This window comes from Pollachius pollachius, assembly GCF_949987615.1.
Source record: "Pollachius pollachius genome assembly, chromosome: 14".
NCBI classification, from domain to species: Eukaryota; Metazoa; Chordata; class Actinopteri; order Gadiformes; family Gadidae; genus Pollachius; species Pollachius pollachius.
In genome coordinates, this window is record NC_136947.1 from 6,943,158 (window position 1) to 6,962,729 (window position 19,572).

Below are 19,572 nucleotides of genomic sequence, written 5' to 3' on the forward strand. Positions count from 1 at the left end.
CAGGGAACGTTGCCTCCCTCCAGGGATCCGCTCTCACTGACCACTACAGCAGCGACTACCCGCTCGCTGCTGCTTCTCTTCCTTTGACTCATCGCTATAATAATACTAGAATCGTTAATTCGTTAACACTTTGAATTCCACGTGAATAGATTTCAATTCTTCGTGAAGCGATTGCGTCTCGGTCGCGTCGTTAGGAAACTTTCTTTCCCGCACTAATCCAGTGTCCAGCGGAGGTCGGTGTCCCCGCGAAGAGAGCAGGTAGGCTGGATGCTCCACGCATTATTCTGGGATTTATTGTCGCTATATCCGCTAATTGAAGCCAATCTTATCGAGCCAGTGCTTTTTAAGGCGTGTGTCGATGACACTATTACGTTTTTTTTTTCATCTTCAATCAACCATTTACCAAAGAAAGGTAGTAGGGTGTGTGTCCGTATGTGTGTGTGTCCGTGTGTGTGCGTGTTAGTATACGTGTGTTTGTGTGTGTGTGTGTGTGTGTGTGTGTGTGTTTGTGTGTGTGTGTGTGTGTGTGTTTGTGTGTGTGCGTGCGTGTGTGTGCGTGTGTGTGTGTGTGTGTGTGTGTGTGTGTGTGTGTGTGTGTGTGTGTGTGTGTGTGTGTGTGTATGTGTGTGTGTGTGTGCTTGTGTGTGCTTGTGTATGGGTGTTCAGTGAGTGATCAAGACGAGAGAGAGGAGTCGAAGTTGATTTCGGATGCTTCTAAATTGGATCAATCTGCGTTCCAGGGGGCGTTAGGACAGCATGAACTCGACAGCGGGTGCCGGCGGTAACTACCGGAGGGGTTCCATGAAGGGAGAGAAGGTAATTTCCCATGATATGTTTATGCCTGGAGTGTCTCAGACTTGAAACTAAGCAACAACAAAAAAAAGATGATAATGGAATATGTAAGTGGTATGAGATTGCTTCTGAGAGGTTCAACTCTAAAATTGTTCCTTGTTTTTTTAAATACTATAGAGACTGTGTGATACCGTCGACACGTCTGGGTTTAGAGATGCCCTTTAGCTTGATTTGACGAGTGGGCTCTTTTTTATTCCTTTTGTGTCACTACTTTCCAATTTGCTATGCTGTGCTGGATGACATTTTATGGGCTTATTTCACGTTGCAAACTTTCAAGGTACTACTCTTAAAAGTCTGGGCAAGACTTTTTTTATTTGAAGTAAACCAGAATGCTTCCTGTTATGAGGACCAATTTTATTCGGATTATTGCAACTACACAGTGTCTTTATACTTGGGGACATTTATTAGTATTATTGTTATTTTTTTTATTTTGTTTGAATTGTTCACATAAAAGGCATTGTTCAGAGCAAGAAATATAATTTAGGGTGTAGATAACATATAGGCCTCTAGAGGGCATCTCATCCACATAAAAGAAAAGCTATTTGACGTTATCTCATCTCAAAATTATATATATATATATATATATATATATATATATATATAATATAAGTGTAATACTTTTTTGATAGATATGCATACAGAAGCCAGCATTAGTGCAGTTGTTCGTGTCGAAAATGCCAATTGCAAACTATTTCTCACCAGATGCCCTCTTAGAGCAGGTCCAGATGCTTTATTAAAATTGGTTATCATCTGTGGCCAATTTGCATAAGCCACAAACTAAGAAATTAATTCTGTCTGGGCCGGGTTGTCCATATTGGAGTAAACGTGCTTCTCAGAGTAAACGACACCCCTCTGCCAGGGGAACTTATGCTTCACTTCATTGTGATGCAGATTACGGACAACGCATTGAAATACTTTGTTTCGTTCTTCTGTTCTGCTTAAATTAGACTGTTCTCATTAGTTATCCTTAATATATCTAGGCTTCTGACATTTCTGGGCTAACTACACTGTTTAACAGTCACTGAATCTTTTTTCGAAATAAATGGCAGAACACCCAGCAGATTTGACCAGCCTAATTGCGGCTGACAGTTGGATCCACAGAGTGGAGATAGCTGACCACCAACACACAATGAGTTATTGGCTAGTAGTCTGCAGCAGAGTCATAGCAAGCTCTCTGTCACCGTATGCTGTTGTTTTCACATAAACCGGTCATGCTGAACTAAACCAGGTTTCCGTACAGTACCAGAGATCCTTATAAGATGAGGAACCTTTGTAGGTTTTCCTTTTGCGTTGACATCATGCAGGCTTGGTGGAGATCTTTCCAGAAGGTTTTTCTTTCAGAGCTATTGTGTGTATTCCACACGACACGCAGAAAATCTTCCCCGGGTGAATTTGAGTATTACTTTGACATTTTTATGAGCGTCGGTTGCATTGAGTTTCTCGTTTTCATTTGACACAGCGTTGTCACACTCTCACTACACCCTGGACAATTATCGTTAGCATCTTCAATACATTCAGCACCATCTGCTGCTACAAAACAGCTGTTAGTTTGCAGAGTGGGGAAACCAAAACGTCTAAATTGGATGTTTCAAGTCCTATATATTTTTAGGTCATTGTAGTTTCATCACATCTCTGAGCTGAGCCCGCTGCGCTGCGCGACGACCTGATTATCAGCATGAACCTGAGAGCTGCGGCTTTGTGGACTAGAATCCAAGATCTTTTCTTTTTTTCTTTCATAATGCTTTCAAAGTTTTCCTCCACACCCCGCGTTGAATACTAAGACACCCGAGAGAGTGCCGCGGCAGAGACGGGGCTCTATTGAGATGATTTGTATGCGGTAAGAATGTGTTCAGAGGCAATGCCTTCCAAATGTGTATTCTGTATTCTTCCCGGGTTGCGCCTCTGTGTTTCTGCATCCAATGACCGACCACACGCTGAATGGCCTCTCCATAAATGTTTGCACACTGTTTCACAAAAGCACATTCATTCCCGTGCTCGGCAGCTCGTAGACCTCCTCGCTCCGGCACTGTGCTTTCTTAGTGCTTGCTCCTCTTTGATGCGCTGATGATATTATGGCAGTGTGACACCACGGCACAGCACAGCTGAACCGAGGCGGATTGTTCACCGTAATGCAGTTGGAGAACGGAGGCAGCAGCCTGGAGGATCCACAGGACAAACAAGGTTCAGCAGCACACATTTGTCATGCTGTCAGGGCTGTGGAGTCAGGCTGGGGGGTGGCGGGTCCTGCTTTAGGAGATACCTGGGATCTCTGACTCCAACTGTAGGCCAGGAGGGGAGCCTCTGCCTGAACCACATCAGGACCCACCACCACCACTAGCATCACCACCACCACCATCACCACCACCGCCAGCGCCACCTCAACCATCTCCACCACAACCTCCACCACCACCATTAGCATCACCACCAGAACCACCACCACCACCACTACCACCACCACCACCACCACCAGCACCACCACCACCTCCACCACCGCCAGCGCCAGCGCCACCTCAACCATCTCCACCACCACCACCTCCACCAGCACCACTAGCATCACCACCAAGCACCACCACCTCCACCACCACCATTAGCATCACCACCAGAACCACCACCAGCACCAGCACCACCACCACCACCACCTCCACCAGCACCACTAGCATCACCACCACCACCACCACCTCAACCATCTCCACCACCACCTCCACCAGCACCACTAGCATCACCACCACCACCACCACCTCAACCACCTCCACCACCTCCATCACCACCACCACCACCACCTCAACCACCTCCACCACCTCCACCACCAGCAGCACTAGCACCACTAGCAATGGTGAGTAAACAACCCCCCCCCCCCCGAGTGCTTTACCTGTATACGCTTCTCCACCTGTCACCAGTGACAAACGACCCAGTGGGGGGGGGGGGGGGGGGGGGGGGGGGGGGGGGTTGTTTACGCACCATTTCCATACGTCACCTATAGATCCATCACAGAGGTACACAAACATTACACTGGGAGCCGCTCCAGTGCATTGTGGGTGGCTGCACCATTAGAGGGTGGGGCAGGCAGGGCAGGTTGGGAGGCCTGTTTACCTGATGTGCATGCGGTGTGTATCAGCTGGGCTCTGCGTTTTTTCTGTCCGTATGGAGGTGGTCCGGCGGTGGGGGCCGGGTTAGCCAGGGAGAGGATGTGTGGTCGCTGGCCCCAGGATGTGTCCAGGGCTGGGGGTTATGACATCACAGGAATGGGGTGTAATAGAAAACAATGGGGGTTGAGATTAGATCACACTGTTACTCACACACACACACACACACACACACACACACACACACAAAAACACACACACACACACACACACACACACACACACACACACACACACATAAAAACACACACACATACACACAGACACACAAACACATAAATACACACAAACAAACACGTATACATGCTCCCGCACACACACATACACACACATAAACACACACAGACACGCTTGCGTACACACAGACACACGCACACACACACACACACACTCAAGGATACCACACAAGACTGCACCCACACACATACACAGCTCCGTGAAAGTGGTTATACTCTAGCCCCTAGCGTTCTTTTTGATAGTTATTTAGTGTGCATGGGTCCATCCCTGGTCTGATTTGTATTATTAATTTACATTTTAAATTAACATGAATTATTGATGAAAAAGGTGTACAATTAAATGTCAGTTTCTATGATGTGCAATCAAACTCATGGCCAACTTAGTTCCTAATAGAGTTTGTTCATTGGAAAAGAGACAGGATGAAACTAATCTCCAGAGACCAAATAACTGAGCTGTCTGGTATTCTGTTATTCTATGCTCTTATGCAGGCTAGTGAGTGGTGTTAAAAGGCATGGAAAGGCCATTAGAATCTATGTAGAATATAATAAAACTCCTTCTTAATGCCTCGCTTTTTAACTCTCCTACTAAAATATAATGTCCATAATCATACGTTTAAGGCAAACTGTTTCAAAAGCATTTGAGGCATCAAATGGCAAACAAGAAAGCAAACAATATAAAATCACACAGCCAATAAATGACAGATTTTCGAATCCAAACTCAAATCTCAACCTATCAGCCTGAGAAAACCCTCCCCCTGCCCGCTCCCTCTGCTCCGTTGCATTGAGTCCGCTAACCTTTGAGACTAATTAGAAATACAATGACTTAGTCACAAGATTGTATGTCAGCGCTGAAGTGTGACAAAAGGCACGAGGCAGAGGATGACCAATAGGAGGCCCGCGGAGGGTGACCCCCGCGGAAACCGCCTCCGTAGAGATCGCTCTTGTTAACAAACCGCCGTTACAAGCACGTTACATAACCTCCGCGCCTTGTTTTAATTTAAAGGACATCATTATACATATTCTTTCACAAGAAACCTCTGAGAGGAAGGGGGGGGGGGGGGGGGGTAATCAAAGTCTGAACTTTAGCTCGTCTCCGTGTCCTGTGAATGTGTGGTAGAGCGAGACGTGTGGTGTCGTCCAATTAGAATATCGTAACCGCTCTCATCGTCCACCTCAGCCTCATTATCGGGACCGCTGTTCCTAAGATAAAAAGAAAACAGTTGGCAAATTTTTCTCTTTGTCGCATTGGCCCACCTCTTTAACGTTGGATTTCTGTTCCATTTGTTCAGTTCAGTAGAGTACACTTATTCCACTGGACCTCTTCCTCACTGGGCCTGGTTGTTCAGATTGTCTGGCCTCCCTCTCATGAGGTATAGGAGTTGGTCTTTCACACACCAATGTTTCAAAGGCAGATAATCAGGTTAGATGAGCGCTGGGAAAAGGAGGGTGAGAGAGAGAGAGAGAGAGAGAGAGAGAGAGACAGACAGACAGAGAGAGAGAAGGAAAGAGAGACAGCGAGAGAGACAGCGCGCGCTCGAGAGAGAGAAAAATAGAGAGTAAGACAGAGAGACAGTGAGAGAGAAAGAGAGAGAGTCAGAGAGACAGTGAAAATGACAGCGAGAGAGAAAGAGAGAGAAACAGAGAGTCATCGAGAGAGTCTGCAAGAGAGAGAAAGAGAGACAGCAAGAGAGAGAGAGAAATTGACAGTAAGACAGAGAGACAGTGAGAGAGATGGAGAGAGAGAGAGAGAGAGAGAGAGAGAGAGAGAGAGAGAGAGGGGAGAGAGAGAGAAAGAGGGGGACTTGTTTGGCTCCCCATTCCGATTAAAACAGGGCTCTTAGCAATCCTTACCGTAGCAAAGACAATGCATCCCCCTCTCGTTTGTGGGGCTACTCATGGGACTGGATTTGGGTCAGTGTGGAAAATTGCTTATTAAGCTCTCGACTTATTTACTTTCCACCCTTCAGGATGGGCTCGCTCAAGGCTACAGGGTTTACCACAGAGATAGCGCTCTTGCCAGAAGGTATTTTATGATGTGGGAGACGGGCAGCTGACAGCCACAACATTTCACATATTTAATCTCAACCTGCCTGGGAGGTTGATCCATTGATCTATTCTGTGGTCATATGTAACCCCCCCACCCCCTGCCATCGCTTTTGAACCAAAGAAGACATACATACATAATGTATGCATCCTGTTTATGCGTTGGTGCACAAGGGCTGCGTAAGAGCGGGTTTTTGAGTATGAATGTGTGTGTGCGTGCGTGCTTGTGTGTGTGCGTGCATGTGTGTGTGTGTGCGCGCGTGTATGCGTGGGTATGTGTGTGTGTCTATTCTGATGGTAGTGTGTGTTTCACCTCTCTAATTTGGTTCCATATGTCAAACTGCCCACCCATTCCCGGGGAAAGGTCCTTGGTAGAGTCGTTTTTGGCAGGCTGAAGCTCAGACAGTTAGAGAACGGGCACGCGAGCAGTCGAGCAAGTCGAGCAAATACCTCAACGGGAAGAGAGTAAGGTGTGTGAGCGAGGGGGGAGAGAGGGAGAGAGAGAGGGAGGGTGGGTGAGTGTGAGGCGCAGCGAGACAAGTAGCATTTGGAACGCTCTGAGGAGCGGGATTTAGATCCTACCCTGCGCTACCCATTTGCCACCACCCCTCTCCTCGCCCCTCTCCTCTCTCCCCTCTCCCCCGTCCCCTCTCTCCCCTCTCTCCCCTCGCCCCGCCCCTCTTCCAAATCTCCCCTCTCTCCCCTCACCTCGCCCCTCTCCTTTCTCCCCACTCCCCTCCCCCCTCTCCCTTCTCCCCTCTCCCCTCTCTCTTCTCCCCTCTCTCCTCTCCCCCATCCCCCTCCCCCCTCTCCTCTCCCCTCTCTCCTCTCCCCCTCTCCTCTCCCTTCTCCCCTCTCCCCTCTCTCTTCTCCCCTCTCTCCTCTCCCCCATCCCCCCTCTCCTCACCCCCCTCCCCCCTCTCCTCTCCCCCCTCCCCCCTCTCCTCTCCCCTCTCTCCTCTCCCCCTCTCCTCTCCCTTCTCCCCTCTCCCCTCATGTCTCTCCCCCCTCTCCCCTCTCCTCTCTCCTCCCCCCTTCCCCTCTCCCTCTCACCTCTCCTCTCCCCTCTCTTCCCCCTCTCCCCCCACTAGTGGAGAAGGCAATATCCCTGAGATTGATTTGCCCGCGGCGAGGAGAAGGAGAAGGAGAGGAGGAGGCGGAGGGGGGGGTAAGAAAGGGTAGAGGAAGAGAAGGAGGAGAGGGAGAAGTAGAGTAACATGGAAGAAAGGGTGGAGGAAGAGAGGGAGGAAGAGGGAGGAGAATTGGGAGGGGGAGAGGAAGGAGAGAGGGAGGAGGAGCCGGAGGAGGACAGCGAGGATGACGACGAGGGTGGAGAAGGACAAGGGAGGAGTAGGGGGAGGACGAGGGTAAGAGGGATCAGAGGAGGGGGGGGGGGGGGGGGAAGAGGAAGAGCGGGAGGTTAGAGAAAATTCTGGCCACGCTTCCTGGACCCCTGGGTCAAAGCCCGCCCCTTCCTGCGAGGGAGTGCTCAGACGGCTCCAGCTGCACCCCCAAGTTCAGGCGGGAGAGACGAGTCGCCCGCCACCGCCAAGCCAACGCCACCGCCAAGACAAAAGAGAAAGAAGGAGAGAGGGAGAGAAGGAGGGAGGAAGAGATAGAGAAAGAGGTAGAGAGAGAGAGAGAGAGAGAGAGAGAGAGAGAGAGAGAAGACAGTCGGACTCTCCACCATGTCTGTCTTTATTGCCACCCAGCTGAAGATTGACACCAGCGCCTCTTGCACAAGGGTAAGGGCCCTCTTTTTAGCATGCCTGGCACGGTCTGCAGGAAGACAGGGGGCGGGGGTGCACGTCTGTGTTTATGGGTAAATCTCTCCTTTGGATTCCTCTGAAAGGAGACTGCTTGCTCTTTTTGTGGCAGTCACACACTGCACAGGCATGGAAAAAGGGAGCAGTTCTCGGTTTATTTGGTCCTGTTGATGATTGTTGATGATTTGCTTTTCACCCGTTTTCAAAAATGGATTCGCAAAGGTTATGTTGGCGGGGGAGTCATTGCGTGTTGGGCTGTTGATTCAGCTCACCTGCCTCGTTGCAGTGCCTGTTTGATTCACATTGCCACCTCACGTCTTTACATCACCGGGGCCAACCTCTCGGAAAACTTACGTGACGAGATTAGTGGGAGAGTGGATTTGCAAGGTCTCTCGCTTTCAGAGCAGACGAGTCAAACGAATGACTGATTAACATTTGATTGTGAACGTTGCGGCAAGCGCATAAGAGATTTTCATTTACCCTGCCACGGAGTGTTATGCATTAAGAGATTGTCAACAACAGAGAGTTTTTATCAAGATCCGCTAATGGAAAACATTTTCAGCTATGACGGAACTCTGCATCTCTTCCCTGATAATAACAGCAGATCAATTCTCATAAGAGAGCCTGGGCTGGAATGTAAAAGAGGGCATGCCATGCACTGATGCACTGTGTAATTCCATTGCAAGGTTGTCTCACAGCACAGAATTAAACCATCCTTGTCCCCGGGGGAATTTTCAGAATATACTTTACTATTATTATCAAAAGCAACAACGAGCTCATTATTCATTGAAACATTGTCAGGCTATAGTAAATCATAACACTAAGGTACCAGACCCACATCAATGAATGGCTTTAATTTAAACAAATGGGCACAGCAACCTTTAAGGTACTAAACGAAAGTGTGTATGTTATTGAATGCAACAAATAAACTGTAGAGCAACTTAGTATAATGAAACAGTTTGGTGGGATTATTGCTTGCCGAGATCTTTGGAATGGGAATTGAGGTTCTTAGGGTTGGTGTACTTCATTTTCTTGTGCCTCCTCTAAGTGAAGTCAATCTGTCTGTATCTCTATCTGTCTGTCTATCTATCATTCTATCCCATCCATCGATCTATCTATCAATCTATCAATCAATCTAACAATCAATCGAACAAGCAATCATTAGATCTATCTTCCTCTCTGTCTGTCTGTCTGTCTGTGTATCTTTTGCTCTCTGTTTCTCTGTTTCTCTTGATCACTCATTCTCTTTGTACATCTTGAAACACATAATCATGCAAGAAGCACACATACACAAATACTCACTCTCTCACGCAAACAAATGCATTTTAGTCAAACAGGGTTTAGTTTGTTTACCATTTTTCTTCGTTTAATTTGTTATTCTCTAATGCCCTTTCTCCCTCTCTCTATCGCTCTCTTTCTATCCCACTCACTCGTTCTCCAAATTTCTGTCTACCTCCCTATCTCTCTCTCTCTCTATCCCACCCTCTCCCTCTCACAATGTCTCTCTCTCTCTCTCTCTTTCTCTCTCCATCTCTCTCTCTCTCTCTCTCTCTCTCTCTCTCTCTCTCTCCATCTCTCTCTCTCTCTCTCGCTATCCATCTCTCTCTCTCCATCTCTCTCTCTCTCTCTCTCTCTCTCTCTCTCTCTCTCTCTCTCTCTCTCTCTCTCTCTCTCTCCTTCTCTTTTTTATTTCCTCAGGTCTGTGTAGTGAAACAGCCGGTGTAGGCGGCTGTAGGCGGCTGCTGCTCTACTTTAACCTATAGTCACATTGTAGCGCGTTCATCCCGCTTTAAACTTCATTTCCAGCGACTTATCTGCTCCCCCGTTTCAATTTACGCCCGCTGCATAGCTTTCCCCTCCGCCCTGTAAGGCTCTGAAAAGGTTCAGCGCCCTTGGAGATATCATATACCACCAACAGGCAATTGCCTTTTTTTCTCCAGTTTCAAAATCCCCCCGCTCAGAGATTCAGGGCTGTGTTTGAATGCTAAAGGGTAAGTAGGAATTAGACTTTAGCTCTCTGAGTCACAAGTCGGTTTTTGGGTCAAACTAGTTGATCGGACGGATGTTCTAAAGCATTTGCATTAGTGCCCTGCAAATGTTAGCATTTTTGGTCCATAGGGTCTATATATGAGTATATTGTGTGCGTGTGTGTGTACAGTATGTGTTCCGTTGCCATGTATTTGGGAATCAGTGCTTAACCACTGAAGTTATGTATGCAGATGAGAGACTGGTGCAGTTTGGACAGTAATAAAGCGCTTTGACTCACGGCGTGTTGTAATTGAATTCAGCAGCGCTACAAGGCATGCAATGAGCCAAGAGCTGTAATATAGTGTGGGAATGTGATTCAAGGATATGGATGCATTTCGATATACAATCCTATTAACTCAGGCCCCCACTGTGTATAATTGAAGTTTGATAAACATTGACAGAGGGAGATGTTTCTACCCTTTTGAGGCATGGGGGATGTCTATGAAAGAAGACACATTTATTTCCTCCTTCCCTTACTTCCTCTTCTATTTTTCAGGATGGTTGAGAGTTAAGATGTCATGTCTGCACACATCAGGTGTTCAATACAGATTTATTCATGAAACTAATGAATGAATACCATTATTCCGGGAATCAACCAAATTCATTATTGTCGGCCAAATAGGAAGAACGATGCCAAGCGTTTGACTTGTACAATATATAACTCATTATATTATATTTACACAGCATGCAGTTCGGAAGCACCCGTTTGACGGATGTTCGGAGGAAATTAGATATTACCGCGCCCGTACCTAGAGCGGATTGATCTGTTTGTGTATACCGCTGAATTAATACAGGTGTCATTTTGTCACGGGCCCGTGCACACGAGACTAGGGGGGCCCCACTGGGGAGCTCTGACTGGTAGCGTTGCCATTTTACTTGAAATACTGGTTTAATATCTCGGTGTGTGTGTGTTAGTATTGAAGAAGCTATATGAGAGATATCAACATGGGGGTGTTCAAGATGGCGTTGATTATAAAGGCGTCAAAGAATCTGTCTGGTAAACCTTTTAAGAGTGCCGGTCTGCTTCTGCTAGCCTGGCTCTTGACAGCGTTGGATTTACTGGAAATTGATTGCCAGTAAATAATAAAATTGATTTACTATTCATGATTCTGGACATGAATTGCTTTGCTTGAACTTAATCATGAGTGCATTTCGATATAACTTTCCCACGTAGGGCTGAAGTTGCATTAAATATTTGTAATGATTTTGCCTTGCTTTCACCCTTTGGTTCTGGTGAACAATATATTGCTCTGACTATTGAGTGCTAATGTACCAGAGATATGAACTCTACCATGGAGTGTGTGGGGCTGTTTCCGAATGGAACATTTCTATGTAGGAAGTGCAGTGGAAGGTAAGTCATCTCGGTCTTATATGGCAGCGAAACGACCCTGTAATGTCAGTCAGTGACCATTTCACCATTTATCTTACAGGGAGATGCCACACCAACAGGAGCTGCCAGTGGATATAGTGTAGACATGGGCACTGAGTCTTCATGACATTCAAATGATCCTTAGATGTCAGATTCACAGCCATATTTAAGGCATCCAACCTTAAACAGAGGTCACTTTTGTCCAATGCCACTTATAAACACTACATTGTCAGAACAATGTCACGACATTCAAATTATCCTTTGAAGTCAGATTTCCGGTCGCATTTTAGGCATCAAGCATTAAACAGAGTCACTTTAACCAACATCACTTCAAAGTGAGTCTAACAATCAGACAAAAGGAACTGGAGCAACTATGATGCATCATGAGACACCATTTGGCCACCAAGAACAATAACGATAAACCTTTGGATAATTGTGGCACTCTCTTCTCAGATGTGCGCTGCATGTGAAGTGGGTGTGGGAATTCTTTTTTTTAACATTCTGCTCCACCATAGCTTTTGGGGAAAACACTGTTTTCTCCTCTCTGATTCTTCCCACATCTCGCTGCCGTGCTATAAATCGTATCCTATATATTTTATTTTTTGTGTGGGGGTGAAGGCTTTGCGAGCGGGACAGAATTGTAGCATGTTAGTTCAGGTGGTTTAAGTGGTTCTCTGTGGGCCGGCGATAGGGGTATGGCACGGAGCAGCCCTTAACGCCACATAGCCCTCAGCGCTACGTAGCGTACTCCTCAGGGAGAGTTAAGGCAGCCAGTGGATTCAGAAATGGCTTTCCAACAAGGTGAGAGAGATTGCAAGACATCCATCAGAGAGACACTGGGAATGGCCAGGGGGGAAGGGAGGCTGTTAACCTGTTTCCCAAGGGTAGAAGGAAGTATCAAGCGTTTATATAACCCCCATAACACCTCACTGAATAAGCAGTGATGACAGGGACCAGGTCATTTACAGCAGAAAATTTAGATATAAATGCAAAATGAAGGGGATATATGAACTTACATGCATTATATACTGTATATATAAGCATAAATCTATGTATATATGTATATATCAATTAATATGTGTATACATAGATATAATATGCTAAGATATATGCTCTTCCTTTCTTTATTTCTCTGTTAATAAAAACCTTCAATGGCCAATAATTTCTACTGCAAAGCAGTTCCCTCTCTCAGGTGTACAAATTGAACTTGTAAAGAACAAAGCAACAGACAGAAATCCAAAAACAGGAGCAGCCTAAAGAGAAAAGTAAAACAAGATCAAGCCTCTGGCTAGCTCAGGTGGGGTCCTTATTAATGTTCCACGGCCCTTTATTGAATGATGAACATGGTTGTGATCACTACTGTTTTGCATTCTACATCCATATCCTGTGCATGAGGTCCCATTCCTAATTCAAGATCGCCCTCCGGCGAGTCATTTATGGCTTGAGCCAACTCACACTCAAGATGAATGGATTTTGAAGCACGAAGTGCAGTTTGGTATATTCCTGTTTAAATTCTGCCGTTGTTGCACATTTCCACATTCTTGCAGGACGATGAGGAGTTGTAATTGGGGAAAAGTCAGTCAGACCAAAAAAGTCAGACCACACTATTAATTTCCAAAAATATATTTAACCAAGGAGAAAATGGGTGATTGCCCAGAAACGATGTCCCTAGTGTGGGGTGACCGTTTTGAAAGAGCCATGACCTACATGTGTTCTGCTCAAGTGACTAAAGAGCATGTGAAACTCTCTCATCAGCAACCCTCTCCCAGCTCAAAATAACCCAGCTTTTGCTTGGACGTCAGGTTTTTCAGATGAATTACAGTTTAATGTGAAATGCCTTTGGAAATACCAATGTACTGGTGAGCATAAGCATCTTTATTCCTATCTTGATTTAAGTAGATAAAACAGTGTTTAAGGATGAAATCCATTTTATCATTTACATTTACATTTAGGGCATTTAGCTTTTATCCAAAGCGACTTACAATAAGTGCATTTGTTACAATAAGTAACAAATGCAATAATTTTATCAGATTCACAACATGTGCTTTCACAAGAAGTTACAGGCAAGGGTTCGGAAAAAAAAAGTTAATGTGAAATAAGGGCTATTCAGGATTTTGAAGGACCCTCTTTTGTGTCCTGGTACACAATTCTGTTAAAGTAAGAAACGAAGCATTCCAAACAGCGTAGGCTACTACAATCCATTTAGTTCGACTTGAGGTCATGTCGTCCATGGCCTGAGGTTACCTGTCGTCCTGGCCAGCAGACTGCTCTAACTCAAAGCGCCACAAAGAGGCACCAAAGATCCGCCCTGATCCCACAAACCCACGTTTGGACAAATTTCTTTTTTCTATACCCATGTGCATGCATAGTTAAATGTAACGACTTTTTGCAACCCTTAATACAGATACGTGACGCACAATGACAACGTTGTGGCAAGTATAATATGCAATTGCTACAAAGGAGTCAAGGCAGTATTGCCATTGCCGGGTCTCTCGATATCTCCACGGTCACTTCACATGCAGCACGCGTCTGCAGAGAGCGCGCCAGGGGCTTCCCGCGTCCTTCACACTGCACACGCGCCACGACAATGCGAGCCGGGACCCACCTGACTGTCGGCGAGACACTATCTCGTGCTCTTTGTGTTTTTCTGCAAAATTATCAGAAGTCTCCATCGTATATCTGATCGTGGAGCTGGTATAGCGCAGTCTGCTATCTCACTGTCAGGACGAGTCGGGGGGGACTGAAAAGGAGCAGAACGTGCTGCGACTGCGAAGAGGGGAACCTGAGCAACTATTGACACCTACAGCCCGGCGCATTGTGGACCGGGTCCGAACAACGTTACAAGAGATCCGGGGAAGAAGAGGAGGATCGCTATCAACCCCTTTTTTTGTATCTGAGCTGAGACCATTCATATATTGCCACCGACGAGGCGTGTCCACCGCTTCTCCTGCCTCTTTATCCAATTGGAATTGGCGGTAATCTCTCATCGGTTTACGATCAAAGCGCGTAGAAAAACAATCGGCTATACCCGACAAATCAGAATCGAGCGGTGTTTTTTCCCGCTTGGACATGCTGTAGTTGTTGTTGGTGATTTTTTTTTTTATTGTTTTCATTTGATTTGAACCTACTATGGCTTCGTTGTATCAGAGATTTTCGGGGAAAATCAACACGAACAATTCCTTCCCGCACCCTCCGCCCGAAGCCAGCCGCCTCCTGGGGGGGCAGGTAACGGACGAGGATAACGGCGGGAAGCTCCGCGAGCCGGTCCTCGTGGAGGCTCGGGTTCACGTGCCGTTCCGGAAGAAGAGGAGCGAGGACGAGGCTGTAAGACCATCTTTCTTTTATCAAAACCATCTTCCTTCTTTTTTTTAAACTTATTTCAAAATGGAAAGTTCTTCAGAGATATCGTAGGCCTATCCTACAATCATACATAATTCGTGAATATGAATATGAAAGTTAGGAAGCGTTGGTTTTTCGCTGAATCACAGCGTCGATGGATGCTCGTGAGATGCTTAGACTATTGAGTTATGAGCTTTGCAAAGGTGTTTGGATATCACACTTTCGAGTATTTCGCCTGGTTTTGTTTCAGATTTTGATCAATATTACTTTCAGACCGATTTGTGTCTTAATGGTTAAAACCATTAAGACACAAATCGTTCTGAAAGTTTTGCATTGACCGCCTGGTTTTGTTAGTGGAGCTGTCCGAGGTACTGAAGCAGAGTTCAAACTCAAGTGTGGACTGTAACTGTGCTGCAATAACATACTGTATATACTACATCTCTTTGTGTGTTTTATTCACTAGCTTTTAAATGCGGAGTGGAGACAACTATGGGCTGAACTCCATAACAACGTCAGTATATGTTATTTCACATAGTCATAATAATAAGACAACAAGATAATAGCATGGTCACAGACATACGTCATCATTTTATAAATGGTTTCAATTTCTGTCCCAGAATTAATAGGTTGCAGAAAAAAAGATTGATATCCCAGATTAAAGCTTTGAATATGAGGGAATGCTTGTCCCTATTTGCTGTGCAGGCTATACAGGTCCTCTGAAAATTTATTTGAAACATGTAAGCAATTAAAGCTCCATGCTTGGTTGAATTATTAATGTGTCACATCAGGAAGCATAATGTGCATTGGCAATATTAATGCAACAATATTAATACCTTTCTAAACTAGCTGATGGAGTACCAGTGTGCAATGCTCTGCTTTCAGTGGCCCTTCTGCTGTCTGTCTGTATCTCAGGATGTCTTGTCACTGCCTAGCTGAAGCTAACACCCTGTCTGTAGCTAATACAGTCACCCGGGCTGGAGCTAACACCCAGGCCGGAGCTAACACCAAGGCTGGAGCTAATGGTGTGTTCCAGATGCCTCGTACATCGTCCTTTCGAGTTGCAAGTGTAGAAATCTCCCAGCGATCTTGCGGCATTTCACAGAGGCATGGCCCCTTTTGGTCGGTCCCTCTCGGAATTCTGAGAGTAGGCCTATACCGAGTTCAGGGAGGCAAACAAAAACAAAAATGTCTGTGCCCATAAAGAGATGTATTTTCTTTGTATTTGTACCACGTAAGTCATTTTAATGTTGATTTTAAATGCTCTTACACACTTGATTACATTGCTACTTAATTCCAGTCACCAATTTTTGCTATACTTGCTTTGATACAATGTAAAGTTGTGTTGTTTGTTTTCGAGCTGGTTTGCTAAAGATGCTAATGTAGCTAACAATAACAATGACTAGTCAATGGCATGACACAATCCCAAAGACGAACGGAAACGCTAAAAGTGCTACGAGACAGGAAATTACGTCACAAGTGCAACTCGGAGGGATGGTGTCCGAGGCATCTGGAACACACAATAACACCCAGGCTGGACTTAACCCTGTCACCCAGCCTGGAGCTAACACCCAGGCTGTAGCTAACACCCAGTCAAGAGCTAACACCCAGGCTGTAGCTAACACCCACCCAGGAGCTTACACCCAGGCTGGAGCTAACACCCAGGCTAAAGCTAACACCCAGTCAAGAGCTAACTCCCAGGCTGTAGCTAACACCCACCCAGGAGCTTACACCCAGGCTGGAGCTAACACCCAGGCTAAAGCTAACACCCAGTCTGGAGCTAACACCCAGGCTGTAGCTAACACCCTGGCTGTAGTAAACCCAGGCTGGAGCTAACACCCTGGCTGTAGTAAACCCAGGCTGTAGCTAACACCCTGGCTGTAGTAAACCCAGGCTGTAGCTAACACTCTGGCTGTAGTAAACCCAGGCTGGAGCTAACACCCTGGCTGTAGTAAACGCAGGCTGGAGCTAACACCCTGGCTGTAGTAAACCCAGGCTGTAGCTAACACCCTGGCTGTAGTAAACCCAGGCTGGAGCTAACACCCTGGCAGTAGTAATCCCAGGCTGGAGCTAACACCCTGGCTGTAGTAAGGCCCCAGGCTGGAGCTGGCCAGTGGTCACCTTGAGGTCCCCGCTGTTCTGAGGTCCCCCTGGGCCGTGGTGGAGCGTGAAATTGGCTTTGGTCTCAGGAGATGGGAGCCCACGACTTCTGGAGGGGCCATGGCCAATCGTGAACTCCGGGGTACAGTTTCAAGATGCCATATTGTTTAAATGTTCCATCAATGTCGTTTGGCAGGAAGAACGATTGGAATGTTGAGTTCATTACAGTGGTCGCTCAAGTTGTTTGTGTTATAATTTCTCCTCAGTGTTTGGTAAAAATCAGAGAGAAGTTGGCATATTTGCATGGAAGTGGGGTCGTTACATATTCCAAGTGGTTTTCTGCAAGATGTTTTCGGAGAACATAAAACTGCTTATTCAAGTTTTTTGAGACAGCCAAATTCTTTTACTGCTGCTACGGTGTATGTGTTTTCTTATTCCTTCAGCATGAGACAATTGGGAATACAGCCTTTAATTTGCTATTCTTAACAGCTCTGGCTGATACTGGAGAGAGAGAGAGTGTGAGAGAGAGAGAGAGAGAGAGAGAGAGAGAGAGAGAGAGAGAGAGAGAGAGAGAGAGAGAGAGAGAGTCCTTAATTAAAAACAGCAGCAGTTTGGTTCTCTGGCTCCTGTGACATCTCCAACACAGTGGTGAGGTGGGAGATGTCGACTGGGACCCGTTGGGAGTTGGCCTCTGTTGACTCATCAACTGTGTTTCTATCAGCCAACACATTACAAATATCAACAACATGCAACGGGTGGGCTTCTGTTGTTTGCCAACCCCTCCCACCCCCCTCCCTTGTGTGAATGAAACACAAGAAGGAGCAGAGAGGTCAAGGATATCACAAACAGATTCTGTCCAGTCAGGTGCAAACAGAAGTTGTGTGTGTGTGTCACTGTAAATACCCCTCATTAAAAAGCCTTTATCTAGCCTAACAATCCAGGTTGTTTTCACTCACATTTTCCTTGTTACAAAGTATGAGTCAAGCCTGACTTTAAGCATCACCTGTGCAGATGAATATGACTCAGCCCCATTACGTTTTAGTTGGATTCAAGATTGGAATAATTACCTTCACGGCTCAGTTCTCCCGCTGGCTTCAGGCTGCAGTAAAGTTTTAGTGGAGGCGTTAAGTCAAATTCGACACCAACACTCCAACACAAATCGTCCAAAATTTGAATTATATCCTGTTTATACTACAGCTTTCAAAAACAGGCCTGGGTTCAACTACCGCCTCGCCTGGACAGAGTCTGATGTTGCAGTGGCAGCTCACGACGTCTCTCGAGAGGCTGCTGCTGTGTATGTGGGCCAGCAGCAGCAGGGCTGTGCACTGTGCAGGGCTATTTCCAGGGTGAACCGCAGAGGTTAGCAAGTGCTAGGATTACCTGTGCAGACTCTGTGCAGGCTATTTTCACCACCACATTAACAATTAGAATCATGGATGTTAAAGTTAAACAGGCCACAGGGTCTATGCCGTCACATATGTCATGACCCTGACGCGATATTCTACACGCCATGGTCGTGTAGTGATTTGAGCAGATGTCTTGTGAAAAGGCCAATTTCTACTGAACGTCCAAACAGGGACAGGATTCATTCTGTTTTCAGTTCTTCTTCAGTATTCAGTTCTTGGTGAAGAACACTTAACCTGATGGTTTGACTCTGTATCAGTAACTAAGACATTATGTTGTTGTGAATTCAGGAAGGAGATGAGGTCGGAATGATGAATCACCTGCTGAATGATTTAAGAGAACATTGATTCCTGTCTGACTCTACTGCCAAAGGGCTGTTTAAGCTCCATCTCTTTTAGGCACACACACACACACACACACACACACACACACACACACACACACACACACACACACACACACACAAACACACATACATACACACACAAACGCACACACGCACGCGCACAAACACACACACACACACACACACACACACACACAAACACACATACATACACACAAACGCACACACGCACGCGCACACACACACACACACAGTAAACACACATACAGACACACACACACATACACAGGCACACACAAACATGTATACAAAAACATCCAGCAAACATACACACAATCACAAACACACACACACACAGAACCTGCACACACACAGCCACACGTACACATTCACACACACACACACACCCACACACACACAAACACACACACAACTACATATACACACGCAAAATCATCCAGCAAACATACATACAATCACAAACACACACGCACACAGACACACAAAAAACTGCACACACACACACACACACACCACACACACACACACACACATACACAGACACAAACACATGAACACCCACACCGACGCATACACACACACACAATCACATACACACACCACACACACACATGCTGTTAGCTGCTATAATGGCTATCTGATCTGACCGTGTCAGATTGTGTCTAAACTGAACTGAGACCCAATCAGAAAGCGACCCAGACCACTTAGGGATGTGAGTGATCTTGGAGTGTCCACACTCGACAGTTAACGCGCCCCGATCACATCCCAAAACGTAGCAGTGAAAAGACAGGTTGAACCCAGGCTTTATAGCAGTCTTTAGCAGTCTAACAGATCTCCCTTTTCTGCGTTTCGGGACTTTGCTGCACGAATCACACAGGGCTCACTCTGACGCTCAGCAGATAAAGAAGGGCCAGCAAGCAGCGATTTG

At 46.2% G+C, this 19,572-nt stretch overlaps 1 protein-coding gene across 1 annotated transcript in view; it reads left to right on the forward strand.

Annotated features, from left to right (window-relative positions):
* Window positions 1-756: 756 nt before the first annotated feature.
* The window catches only part of LOC307086436 (A-type potassium channel modulatory protein DPP6-like), a gene marked incomplete at both ends in the record, with an annotated part of 72,763 nt that continues 53,947 nt past the window's right edge, over window positions 757-19,572 (forward strand). Inside the window, one exon of the mRNA XM_079751648.1 lies at window positions 757-816. Within this exon, the coding sequence (XP_079607774.1) occupies window positions 757-816 (60 nt within the window). The remainder of the gene's footprint in view (window positions 817-19,572) is intronic.